This window comes from Akanthomyces muscarius, chromosome 2 (assembly GCF_028009165.1).
Source record: "Akanthomyces muscarius strain Ve6 chromosome 2, whole genome shotgun sequence".
Lineage (NCBI taxonomy): Eukaryota > Fungi > Ascomycota > Sordariomycetes > Hypocreales > Cordycipitaceae > Akanthomyces > Akanthomyces muscarius.
In genome coordinates, this window is record NC_079242.1 from 3,002,096 (window position 1) to 3,014,571 (window position 12,476).

The 12,476-nt window shown below is 53.7% G+C and overlaps 6 protein-coding genes across 6 annotated transcripts; 3 read left to right on the forward strand and 3 right to left on the reverse strand.

The window, feature by feature from the left end:
• Positions 1–788: 788 nt before the first annotated feature.
• Positions 789–3,201, forward strand: LMH87_004121 (uncharacterized protein; the record flags this gene model as incomplete). Its single annotated transcript, XM_056195293.1, has 3 exons — positions 789–1,445; positions 1,499–2,722; positions 2,776–3,201. The coding sequence occupies 3 exons, from the start codon at positions 789–791 to the stop codon at positions 3,199–3,201; spliced, it is 2,307 nt and encodes a 768-aa protein (XP_056048936.1).
• Positions 3,202–3,489: 288 nt separating this feature from the next.
• On the reverse strand, positions 3,490–4,514 carry LMH87_004122 (uncharacterized protein; the record flags this gene model as incomplete). Its single annotated transcript, XM_056195294.1, has 3 exons — positions 3,490–3,573; positions 3,653–3,757; positions 3,843–4,514. 3 exons carry the CDS (start codon positions 4,512–4,514, stop codon positions 3,490–3,492), a joined length of 861 nt encoding a protein of 286 aa, XP_056048937.1.
• Positions 4,515–5,031: 517 nt separating this feature from the next.
• On the reverse strand, positions 5,032–5,491 carry LMH87_004123 (uncharacterized protein; the record flags this gene model as incomplete). The annotated part of the gene is made up of 2 exons (XM_056195295.1): positions 5,032–5,328; positions 5,408–5,491. 2 exons carry the CDS (start codon positions 5,489–5,491, stop codon positions 5,032–5,034), a joined length of 381 nt encoding a protein of 126 aa, XP_056048938.1.
• Positions 5,492–7,217: 1,726 nt separating this feature from the next.
• LMH87_004124 (uncharacterized protein) lies at positions 7,218–8,881 on the forward strand (the record flags this gene model as incomplete). The annotated part of the gene is made up of 4 exons (XM_056195296.1): positions 7,218–7,324; positions 7,373–8,549; positions 8,773–8,794; positions 8,856–8,881. 4 exons carry the CDS (start codon positions 7,218–7,220, stop codon positions 8,879–8,881), a joined length of 1,332 nt encoding a protein of 443 aa, XP_056048939.1.
• A 111-nt stretch (positions 8,882–8,992) lies between these two features.
• On the forward strand, positions 8,993–9,406 carry LMH87_004125 (uncharacterized protein; the record flags this gene model as incomplete). Its single annotated transcript, XM_056195297.1, has 1 exon — positions 8,993–9,406. The coding sequence occupies one exon, from the start codon at positions 8,993–8,995 to the stop codon at positions 9,404–9,406; it is 414 nt and encodes a 137-aa protein (XP_056048940.1).
• Positions 9,407–9,972: 566 nt separating this feature from the next.
• On the reverse strand, positions 9,973–11,641 carry LMH87_004126 (uncharacterized protein; the record flags this gene model as incomplete). Its single annotated transcript, XM_056195298.1, has 2 exons — positions 9,973–10,070; positions 10,198–11,641. The coding sequence occupies 2 exons, from the start codon at positions 11,639–11,641 to the stop codon at positions 9,973–9,975; spliced, it is 1,542 nt and encodes a 513-aa protein (XP_056048941.1).
• Between the last annotated feature and the right edge of the window lie 835 nt (positions 11,642–12,476).

Genomic DNA, 12,476 nt, shown 5'->3' on the forward strand with positions numbered 1-12,476 from the left:
AACTCAACTAGCTCCTCCGTCCAATGCTACACGACCTCCAAGCACACCACTCACATTGAGTCCTGCACAATTCCCCTTTCTGGTCAGTGTCGTCGAGCCGCTTCCGCCCTGAGCACGCTCCCGCCCTCTCATTGCGCGACATCTCGTACCAAGCAACTTTTCCTACGTTGGTGCTGGTCTCGTCACTCGAACAAAACTCAAGCGCTGGATCTTGCCGACTCCGTCTCCGAAACCAGCGTTTCTGTCGTGGTCATCCCATATCCCACAAATTACGAGTGCCGAAGCCAAGTCGCCATCGGACACATCTGCGACATTCCTGCGGCGGCTCCGCTGTGCCCTCCGAAACCCGTCGTCCCAAGTGTCAGCCTGCCCGCCTCTCGTTCGGTCAATCGTGCCGTTGCTTTTGCGGCAGTAGTCTGATCGTGCCTGAACGCATGGTTGCATGACACCGGCTCCAATCTAGACCGCTGCAAACACGGTCCGCAGGCATACGTCGCCGCTGCCCAGCCGCCCTGCGGCCTTGTCGCCGCCGATTGGCACCTGCTTGTGTCTGAGCCGCTCTCTGGACGACCAGACCGGACGCCTGGCGCTCCTTGAACGCTGCACACAACCAGGCAAATATGACAACGGCGGCTGGACGTTCGAATCCCAAGCCTGCCATCACGACCCTCTCCAACAGCTCCGCTTCGTCCATTCCCCGCCGGACCTCGCTCTCGTCTTTTCCATCGTCCCGACCGCTTTCTCAAGCATCCTATACCTCTCGGCCCCTTCGATCGCCGCGCCGACAGATGAATGACACTGAGAGGACTTCGGATCCGGACCTGCGGTCCAAGACCTCGTCCCTCGAACACTCCTCGCAACATTCTTCACTTTCCGCCCCTCGACGCTTGAATGCCGACGCTCAAAACTCCAGGAAACTGCGCTCGCAGTATCCTCGAGGCTCTAGCGAGAACCATGTAGAGTATATCCTGGTAGCCTCCTTCGATATTGATCGCGGCCCTGTCATGGAACACCAGTATCCAGTCGCTATCACTGGAGACGAAAACATGTTGGCAGAGCTCATGCTTCCCGACCAAGCACATGCCAGAAATCAGGACTGGACCATATTCTTCCTGCACAAGGACATGAGCGATGAAGAGGAAGACGAAGAAAGAAAACGCAAAGAGAGGAGGCGGAGACGGCGGCGCAAGCGTAGGGCGCTCGCCGCCGGCATTATTCCTTCAGAGCAAGACGATGACGACGTGCAAGACAGCGACGACGAATACGACGACAACGATGATGATGACGATGAAGATAGCGATACAGAGCCCGAGGGTGGTGAAGGCCCTCCCCTCATATACGTACTCAACTTGGTCAACACAAAACATGACAAGACTGTGAAACGTGGTGCTGTTGTCAAAGCTATGGCCATTTGCACGAGACACCCATTCTTACACATTTACAAGGTTCGCTACTTCTTCTCGTCCTAGATTTTGCCTGTCGTGACTAACTTGACTAGCCGTTGCTTCTCTTGGCACTAGAGGAGTACTTTAAGTCCCCCGTACCGGAAACTCTATCCATGTTATACGATGCCGTCAATGCGATGGACTTGTCTCTGATGCCAAAGCTCAGTCTTCTCGAGCGCCATCTACTGCTGGGTAGTGAGAACAGAGATCTTTTTGTCGAAAAGTTCGAGCGTATGATTCAAACACGCATGGCCGAGGATCGCGGAGAAGCCATTAATACCAACGGCGATCATCCCACAGAAGTCTCTCGCAAAGGCACTAAAGCTCACATTGAGGTCGGCAGCCAGTCCGCCTACTCAGTACCACGGGATACACACGAGTTTGAGAGCCATGTCATGTATAAGGGCATACCAATCCCCATCAAAGTTCCCACGGCAGTCATGCCAGAAACGGTTGGAGATTTTTCTCTGGTCAAATTGATCCAAAACTTCTCTGAAACCCACGCGAAATCGCCGCAGCCGTTCACGATTCACCCACATTTGACCACCAGTGGCGCTACTACACATCCCATCATCGTTCTGATCAATGGGCTGCTGACACAAAAGCGCATCATATTCCTAGGACACAATATGCCCTCAGGGGAAGTGGCTGAGGCTGTTTTAGCGGCTTGTGCCCTTGCTTCTGGTGGCGTTTTGCGTGGCTTTACGCGCCATGCCTTCCCATACACCGATCTCACCAAGATTGATGATCTTCTGAATGTGCCTGGATTCATTGCGGGTGTAACGAATCCTACGTTTGAGATGCACCCTGAGTGGTGGGATATTCTTTGCGATCTGCCTTCGGGACGTATCAAGATCAGCAGCAAGATTGAGCCGGCTCCTATAACCGAGGGACTAGTTTACTTCCAGCAGCAAAACGCAGCACTGGCCTCGATCGCGAGTGGGACAGTCAACAATACCCAGGACTTGACTGGTGACCAGGCGTTCATGGCCGATATTTTACGAAGCATTGCGGCCCGACATGGCGAGCGAACGGTTCGAGCGAAATGGCGAGATTGGGTACTCAAATTTACCAGAGTATCAGCACAGTTTGAGGAGAGTGTCTATGGTGCAAGCGCCCTTTTTGTGGGCATTGAGGAGCAGAACATGCTTCCTCCGGGAGCCACGGGCCACGGCTTCGTATGGTCAGATGATGCGGCCAAAAATAAGGAACTGGCTGGAAATGTGACTCGAATCGAAGGCTGGCGCAATACTCGCAGCTACTACAGCTTCATTCAGGTAAGAGCAGTTGCGGCCTCAAGCAGGCGACAACGAAGCTAACAAAACCCCAGGACCTTGCACAGGTATACACCGTGAGACCACTCAAAGGCCTTGATCTTGCGCACATGCATGATCGACTTCGCATGCAGCGACTGAACCCGTCTCAAAGCCGCGACATTTACCTCACCTTTTCCAAATACATTCATTCATACGACGAAATCTGCCTTTTTCTTTCGGTGGCTCCCGAGTCGCACGCTGGGCTGTTTTACCTCGCGCTAGGCCTGTTTCACAAGGAAAAGGACGTTCGGCTGAAGACCACCGATCTCTTGGGACGGATTGCGGAGCACGAAGCAGGGCAGCACTGGTGGAAGAGCCTGAGCAGATTTGAAAAACTCGCCTTTGATCGCATTCGCAGAGAAGCCGACGCCGAAATCAGAGCACAACTGGAGAAGGATGGCCTCAGCCCCGTGTTTGAAAGAAATGTGTTCACTTACTGATGGGGGCGTATCTGTGGGACAATTCGTGTTGCTTGTTATTTGGCACTGCGGCCAATAACTTTTTGGCGTTTGCCCTGACGCTTGATGAGGACGCTATTTTTGTCGTGTAGTAGAAGCATGCCAATGAAGAGATGATTATGGGCACAGTTTAAACTTTCCAATTGCGTTTTGCCATTACTAGAGGTAATCCTTCTATATTTAAGCACGCATTACCATCCCATTACTGTGGCTTGCGGGCTGCCTGTCGACTTCGAAATTGCGTGGACCGCATACCGCCGCGTTCTCGCTTTACAGCAAGCCAAGAGCCTTGGCGGCATGCTTGATGTGATCTTCAGCAAAGGTCTGCACGAAGAAGTAGGAGTGGTCGTAGTCCTGAGCCAAGTCGGTTAGCCTCACGTGTCTACGCGATAAGAGTTCAGAAGGAAGGGGCCTGTTTTTTCTTCCAACTCACTTTCTGGTATCGGACGGTTGCGCCGCTGATGCCGGCTTCCTTGACGGCCTTTTCAAAGTTTTCCGGGAGAAGCTCACCCTTTTTATAGAATGGATCGCCGAGGCCCTACATTTACAAGCCTGTGTTAGCACATCTTTCTTTTCCTTGTGTCGTCTGCGCGCGCGGGGGGTTATCGCAGCTCTACACTTACAACATCAATCAAGCACGGAAAGTCGCCCTTCCAGCCCTTGATCAGCTCCGTGGCGTCGTGCTTCTTCCACTCGTCCTTGTCCTCATCGCCGAGGTAGCCGCTAAACGCCTTGGTGCCCCAGGGGCACTGGCTTGGGTTGGCAATGGGCGCAAACGCGCTGACCGTCTTGTACTTGCCGGGGTTCTTGAGGAAGAGCGTCAGCGCGCCGTGGCCGCCCATGGAGTGGCCCGAGATGGAGACGCGCTGCGCGTCCAGCTCCTTGAACTCCCCGAAGACGGCCGCGGGCAGCTCCTGCGTCACGTACGTCTCCATCTTGTAGTTTGCGTCGTACGGCGCCTTGGTCGAGTCAATGTAGAAGGAGGCGGCGCTGCCAAAGTCCCACGCATCGTCCTCGCCGGGGAGGTCGAGCCCGCGCGGCGACGTGTCCGGGTAGAGGAGCGCGAGGCCGAGCGGCAGGGCGTAGGCCTGCAGGAAGCCCTTTTCGGTGACGTTGTCGGGCGTGCACGTCAGGCCCGAGAGGTACAGCAGCACGGGCGCGGGCGACGAGGCCGAGGCCGAGGCCGGGATGAAGAGGTTGAGGCTCATGGGCGTGCCGGTCGTGGTGGACTGGTGGGTGAGCTTGAGCAGGCGCCCGCCAAAGACGGCGATGGTGGCGTTTGTCGTAAAGGCCATGGCGACGGACGTGTGCGTTTGTGTCTTTTTTGTGGCCTTTCTTATGTTCTGTTCTCGTTATCCCCCTTGAAAGTATTGTCTTGTGTAATTAGTGAGATTAGGGATGCGGGAGGAGAGAGATGGACTCGAGCTTGTCCTGACGTCAACTTGATATAGCTAGCCAACAAGCTACCCCGCCGCCCGCGATTCTCTCACCCCGCCAAATCTCCATGGCCGGCCCCGTGATCGGTGTCTTGCACCCGTATGGCCGGCCGCTAATTTCTTACTCTGATTACATGGACATATATGGCATATGTCATGTCCTTTTGGCTGACAGAAATTGCACTGTTTAATTCTTTTGAAAATCAAGTCAACAACTGGTATACCCGCGACGTTGTGGGTAAAAAAGAGAAGAAAAAAAGATATTTCCTGACTATTATGTACACGCGCGCCAGACGCGAGGAATTAACAGTGTAAAAATATTCCGCTTCATGAGGTATTCATGTCCCTTGCCCTGCCTCTTGCCCTTGCTCCCTCTCTAATTTTCCTTTCGCTTCTCGTAGCAGTCAAAGGAGCGAAGGTTCGTGTTCCACTGAATCGCCGTCAAGTTGAACTTGTGCTCGTAGTTGAAGTCGACCGCGCCAAAGGTGCAGCCCGAGGGCGACCTGCACTCGCCACAGTTGGACAGGTGCGGATAGCAGTAAAAGTCGTCGCCGTCGGGGGCAAAAGTGGCCGAGTTTCCCAGGAACGGCGCCTTGAGCTGATGGCACTTCTCTAGCTCGTACTTTTGATAGATGCAGTCGCCGGTAGCATCGGGACCAGTGCAAATGAGAACCTGTTTGCGACAGCCATGTTAGTCAAGGTATACAATGTGCTCTTTCTTTGTGTCGCGTTTGTATAGTATATTGACTTACACCGCCGACTTCGCGCTTTTCGACGGGCGAGGCAGAGACGACTGCGAGAGAGGAGGCAGCGACGGCGAGGCTAAAAAACTTCATTTTGATGGATGGAGGAATTGAAGCAGGTGCGAGTTTGAAAAGGCTGAGAGATGAAGACGATAAAGATGTTTTCTTTAAAGGTGGCCTGGTTTAACAAGGAGCCTTTGTTTTCCAGAGGCTGGGCTGTCCGTGCTTTATAATTTGGACAAGCTCGTCACTTTGCTGCGCGAGACAAAAAAGAATGCGCTGTCCTGCGTCATACGAACGATCCCATGTCTATTTACTTGTTTTGTTTTCCTTTCGCAACTTTGTTCCTTTTTTTGTCTAGGGCAGGAGGCACCCACCCGCATCCAGCGCGCCCAGTCAAGTCAACCAGTCCGACCAACCCGTCAAGCCGTCATTGCGTAGGTAGGTCGCCTCCCTGCTCCAGGCCGTCGAAATTAGCAAGAGACATGCAAGTGGCTCGGCGCGGGCAGTCTCCCCATTCATCACGCTAGTTACTCATGCACTTGACGGCAGTGTCAGCATCGGGGCCCGCTTGATCGCCCAGTTTGCCTCCCTTTAAAATACGATGCGCTGACAGAAGGCTGACTTCGACTTCGTGTCGGCAGCTAACTAGCATGCCATGGCCGTAGCAAATTTGCCCTGCCAAATCGGATGGCTTCACGTCGCCGCACCAGCCACACTTTGGTTCAATGAAATGCGCGTGCCACGACAAAGGCCAGCTACTCCAAATTGACATTGCATCAGCGGCATCTCCTCAAAATTATGGTGACCAAGTCTCTCGAGAAAAAAAGGTTGGGCCAGTAAATCGAGATGAGACTGACATCTGGAGCCAGAGACGACGTCATTGGACCCAGGGCCTCATTCTATCTCAGCCCTGTTCCGTACCCGCGGGCTTCCTTAGTTGCAGCGGCCTGGTGGTTTCCTTTGGAAAAAAGATTTCCTATTACTGGCTATTATTAGGTATATTTCCCCATTTCTAAAGGTCAGCCATCCAGTCGTATCTGGATTGCTTAATCACAAAGGTGCCCTGCCCTGGAAATACGAGAAGCGCGGCCTCAGCATTATCTGTTTGGGGAGCCTCAAATCGGCACCTGCGCGATCCCGTCCTCCCCATGATGACTGACAGTCTTAAACACCCGTGTTAAACCCCGCGGAGTTCTTCGCCAACAGTCAGCTTAAATACGAGCACCAGCGTCTGGATTTCCAAGGTTATGACGCCCTGGCAGCTGTACCAAATTCTATTTTTGTGCAAAATCACAAGTATCCAAGAGAGCCGGGCAACGGCCCGCCAAGCTAGCCCAGAGATTGCAACACTGCACTGCTACGTGACTAACCAACTAAGTGGCATGGCACATGTCATCTACCTTGACCAGGTTGCAGCTGCTTCTGCAAATGGTATATTGGTGCGAAAACGATAATTGAAAAGCTCTCGCTCATGCTTACGCTTTCCAATTTAGCGGTCATCTCTATTCCATGTCATTCAATCGTCAGCCTTGTTGTTCCGCCAAATATACTGCTTTCAAGAGGTTGCAATCAACATCCTGTAGTGTAGAAATTAACTGCGTTACTGTCGCTGCAAGGCATCATGTCGAGTTCGCACAGTATGGCAGCCTGACTCACAATGCCAGATGAGTCAACGCTCCGATAACCGCGCGCTTACCGCTGTTATAATACCTGCGCATCATCTTGAATAGCAAATAGAAATTCTCTCGCTGCAATATCACAAGATCCTTTTAGCGAAGACGTACTCTCAGTTTTGCTGGTTTTATTATGAAAGAAAATGGCGCCGAAAAATACGACATCAAGTAGCGCAAGCTCACGGCTGAAGACACCTAAAGGAACTAAAGACCGGGTTGGCCAAGATCTCCTCTTGCGTGACCAAATCTTGTAAATTTTATTTGCCGTTTCTTACCATGCTATACTGACGCTGCCTAGTCAAACCATCAGTGAAGTCTTTAAACGCCACGGTGGAGTGCCGCAGGACACGCCCGTCTTCGAGCTCCGAGACGTTCTCACGGGCAAGTACGGTGAGGACGCACGCCTCATCTATAATCTCGAAGACCAAGGCGGAGAGATCCTGTCGCTGCGCTATGACCTGACCGTCCCCTTTGCCCGCTGGCTTGCCATGCGCACCGATGTCAAACAAATCAAACGCTACCAGATTGCAAAAGTCTACCGGCGCGACCAGCCCGCAATCGCACGCGGTCGGCTGCGCGAATTCTACCAGTGCGACTTTGACATTGCGGGTATCTATGACCCCATGATTCCCGAGGCGGAGATTTTGCGTGTCGTGGCCGAGGCCTTTCGCGGATTAGATATGAACATTACCATAAAGCTGAACCACAGGCGCATTCTCGATGGGCTCTTTGCGGTCAGCGGGGTGCCGGCTGACAAAATTCGGGCAGTAAGCTCTGCGGTGGACAAGCTGGATAAGGAGCCGTGGGAGGCGGTAAAGAAGGAAATGGTTGACGAAAAGGGTGTCGCCGAGGACGTGGCCGATTGTGTTGGAAACTACGTCCGGCAGCGCGGTGACATGGGCGAAATGCTGGAACTCCTTGCTGCACAAGATGAGCTCGCCAACAGCGAAGAGATTCAGGCCGGTATCAAAGACATGCGCTTGCTCATGTCCTATTTAAAGGCCATGGACGTTCTTGGCAAGGTTTCGTTCGATTTGTCTCTGGCTCGCGGCCTCGACTATTACACCGGGCTGATTTACGAAGTAATTATGAACGAGCCAAATCAGGTAGGCAGTGTCGCTGCCGGTGGAAGATATGACAATCTGGTCGGCATGTATGGCAAGCAGCAGATTCCATGCATCGGGGTCTCATTTGGCATCGAGCGCATCTTTACCGTTCTTGAGCAAAGGCAAGAGAAGTCAGACTCGTCCGATTTCAAGCGCAGGCCGGCCGACGTCTACATCATTGCTGCAGGCGGGAAAGACTCTGACGGGTTTCTCATCGAGCGCATGACCATGGCCTGTGAGCTGTGGGACGCTGGCATAGACGCGGAGTACTCGGCAAAAGCAAAACCGACACTGCAGCCACAATTCAATGCCTCCAAGGATGTGCCGATTGTTATCATGATGGGACAGGAAGAGCTGGCCACTGGTCAGGTGAGACTGAAAGAAATGAGATGCAAAACTGATGAGAAATATCGTGGCCGGTTGATCTCAAGAGAAAGCCTGGTGCAAGAGGTCACGAACTTGATGGCGAAGTCCTGAACCTTTCCTTTGTGGAGATTCTATCAAATGGCTTTGTTCATGGAGAATGGATAGGATATGAGCGTGCATTGGATTTTGTTACTACAAAGGATGCTAAGAATATTGACTTGTGTAGCCGACGAGGAAATTGGCGAGAAGTGCGGTCATAGGTGACGGAAATTAGAAGAACAAAGAGCGGTCATGGCTGACAGAAATTAGGGAAACAAAGAGCATATGCACGGTGACGCACGTTGTAAATACTGGTCGTAATCTCGCATGCTCATACCAGCAGGACCAACTTAGTTCAACCCAATTGCACTCTTCCACCTCAACTCCACCTGCATATCATCCTCACCATGAAGTTCACCATCACCGCCATTACCGCCGCCCTGGCCTCCACCGTCAGTGCCATGGACCTGTCCTCCCTCTCACAGAGGGCAGACGAAGCTGAAGACGGCAGCGTCTACGCCAAGGTTACCGCTATCAACCACAACCTTTCCGGCAACACGACTCCCGACAAAGAGCTCGAGATCCCCTTAGGCACCCTCTTCCACGTTGACGATACGCCCATCACCGAGCTCCAGCTGAAAGGGGCGGGTGCTACAGTCCCAGACCTGCCAGAGGTTAACGTGTCCAAGATTACGTGTCAGCGGTACAACGACCAATACGGCACGCGGGTCGGCAGCGCACCATTCACCGCTGAATCTCCAGCTTTGATCAGCACCAATGCAGTTGAATTTGGGTGGGTGCTTTGTTATATTCATGCGTAGGGCAAAGGGGGAGTGTGGGCCAGATATTGCGTCCCGAAGAATATTCTTCGACTGCCAAAGGAGATCAATTACAAGGCAATGCTGTAGCTAGAACAATTAAATAGTTAATGCGCATATATTTTCATTACCAAGAATATACAGGCAACCGTATGATGCTCTTTGACATGATTGAGTAGCGGGGAAGAGTGACATTTGCCTCTGGCTCTCTGTCTAAACTTGATGAACATTACCGCTAGGTAGAGGTTGTGATTTCAGCGGCCTCGTTGTATTTATTACGCTCTTCCAGCTCTATATAGTCTGACACTGGGCTCTTAGTGCTGGCAGCGGCTCAAGCATTCCGCGGCCTGCCCTGGACAGTTCAAGGGCTGCATCGGGCTGTCGAAACAATCTGTTCGGTCGGGAATCCTTCCTTCTTCTAGCACAACATCGATCTAACTGTGGCGAGCCGCAGTGAGTGGTGTCGTCAGATTCAATTTGTAAAGAAGCCGTTTCTGACGGGTGATGCAAAGGCAGAAAGCGGGCAACAGAGGAAAAGGGCACCTCGCAGTGGTAATTCTTAGCATCTATTACAGGCGTTTCTGTGGTGGTACAGGTACGCGGCGTCGCTGCTGCCGAGAATGGCGGTCTGTCTTCCACACCTTGTAACTAAAATAAACTAAAATCTCTTACGGCACTTTAGTGAATCGTTGTTTGCGCCTTTGGATGTTTGTTCAGTCGCACGGAGCATGTGATGACCAATGTTATGCAGAACAGAACGGTCGCGACGAAGAACGGCAGGGCCATCCACTTACCGCCGACATCAAGACCCTTGTTAAAGACGACGGCGAGAATGGGACCAGCCCCGACCTCGCTCAGCAGCATGAAGACTGAGTAGGCCGTAAAGAGCATGGCGATATGCGCCGAGTCAACCATCTCTGAAATCATGCTGCGAAAGGCGAATTCATAGCCACCGCCGAGCTGGACAATCATCAAGCTGACGACAAAGAGGGCACTGCTACCAGCAGCAGTCAGACAGGCGCTTCCAACAATGACCACGCACAGGCTGCCGATGGTCATCCACCAGTCCTTGATGATGGGCGCCAGCTTGAACCTTTTCAGCAAGACCTGGCTGATGGCGGGAAGCACCGCCGCCGTGAGCACAAGGCTGACGGTTCCCTTGATGGAGCGCAAGAAGGACGTCTCGGCCATAGTCCACCCGAAGCGTTTGGCGGCGTACTGCTGCTGCAGAATGCCGCCCGCGCTGCCCAGGGTCGTGAAGACGGTGCTGAAGAGCAAGAGGCCCAGCGTGGCATTGCTCAGGAAGATGACATTGGTGACCATCTTGGTCTGCGCGGTCACGCTCGAGACCAGCGGCTGTACGTCCCACCAGGCATGCTTCATCGCGCCGGCATCGTCTGCCTCCTGCTGCAAGGCATCCTGGCGCGCACGCCTAACCGCGGCGTCGCTGCGCGTCTCGGGGATCATGGCCGTCAGGACAAAGACGAGCAGCCAGACGGCGACGCCGAGCCAGACGGCGAACCACGCGCCGCGCTGCATGGCAAAGTACGTAATGGGCCCGCCGAGGAGGGACGCCGCGTGGTTGGCGGCGCCGAGGGCGAGGATGGCGGTCGCGCGGTGCGCCTCGCTCGAAATGTCCGTCGCAATGGTGTAGAGCAGCGCGCCGTACGTCGACGCGCCGCCGCCGAGCAGGAAGAAGACGCCCTGCAGCCAGACGGCCCGCACGGGCAGCGCGTCCGGGAAGCTGTAGACAGCAATCTGCCAGCAGAACGACAGCAGCACGCCGAGGTTGGCGAGCTGCAGGATGCGCGTGCGGCCGTGCGTGTCGGCGGCGATGCCCCACGGCACGCCCGTCAGGATGCTCGGGATCAGCACAAAGGTGAGCTCCCAGCCGTTGACGAGTGCCAGCTCCGCCTGCACGGGGTTGCTCTTGCAGAGGGGGTCGTGGTCGAGGTCGAGGCTGGCGCCGGTGGAGGGCAGGGCGTCGCGGAACATGCGCCGGCAGATGAGGTTCTCGCGGATCTGCATGACGGGCGTCGTGGTCAGCGCGTCGCCGATGATGAGGCAGAAGAAGCACAGCAGGCACGGAATGGCGATGCGCAGCCGCTGCGCCGTGGTTCGGGTGTCGGCATCCTGATCGGTTGTTGTGCTGGTGCCGGTGGTGGCTTCTCCGGTGAGGTCGGCTGGTGGCAGAAGGGGGTCGCTTTCAGCAGCTGCGTGTCGCTCATCGTTGGCCATGGCGCCCTTTTGCTGAACCAATACGAATGTCACCCAGTCTAGTGTTTGAGAATTTTGTCTGGCTGGGCTATTTATGAGCACATTGTTTTTAACAGCGAGAGGATCGTGTTCATTTTTTCTTCTTGGCGGCGACGGGGGGCAATGGATACTTATGAGCAAGTTTACAACTACATCCACTTGTTCAAAAAGTAAGCCTCGCGTCGGAGAACGGCCAGTTCATGTCACTGATAAAAGACGGCAACGTTTGAAAATCAGCACTGGTACGGCACCATGGCTACCGGGTTCGCTAACCGGGGGGCGCGCCCGGCGCATTTCCTTGGCGGGCTAGACTGGTCGTGGCTCGAGAAGCCACACAGTTTTGAGCCCAACGGACAGAGACTTGGAGTATGCAGGTGCAATCTGATGACGACTGCGAATTGCGTGGCATGCAAGATCTGATGGGCATGTTGGCGGTCGGGTAGCATCTAGGCTGGGCGCAGGATCAGCCGGGCCAGGCTGAGTGCAGAATGCTGCACCGCTAGCCGCAGCCTCGTTGTTTAAAGTATGAGCTGTCCAGTATACACAATAAACGGTATATTCCAAGATCCACGAATATTTACCAAACCAATTGGCTTCGTTACTTTAGCTTTGTCATGTACGAAGCCCAGTCGTATAACTCGATCTACTTTTCTTTTCTCCCTTTCGATACACGGACCCGAGATTCTAGAATAATATTATATAAAAAAAGTACACAAAAACAAGTTTTGTTTTTTTCGTGGTTGGTATTAACGCCGCGCTCATGCATTCATTAAGGCTTAACCGCAAAGCCTTTCCCTGGTGCTCTGCTCGCATGCCG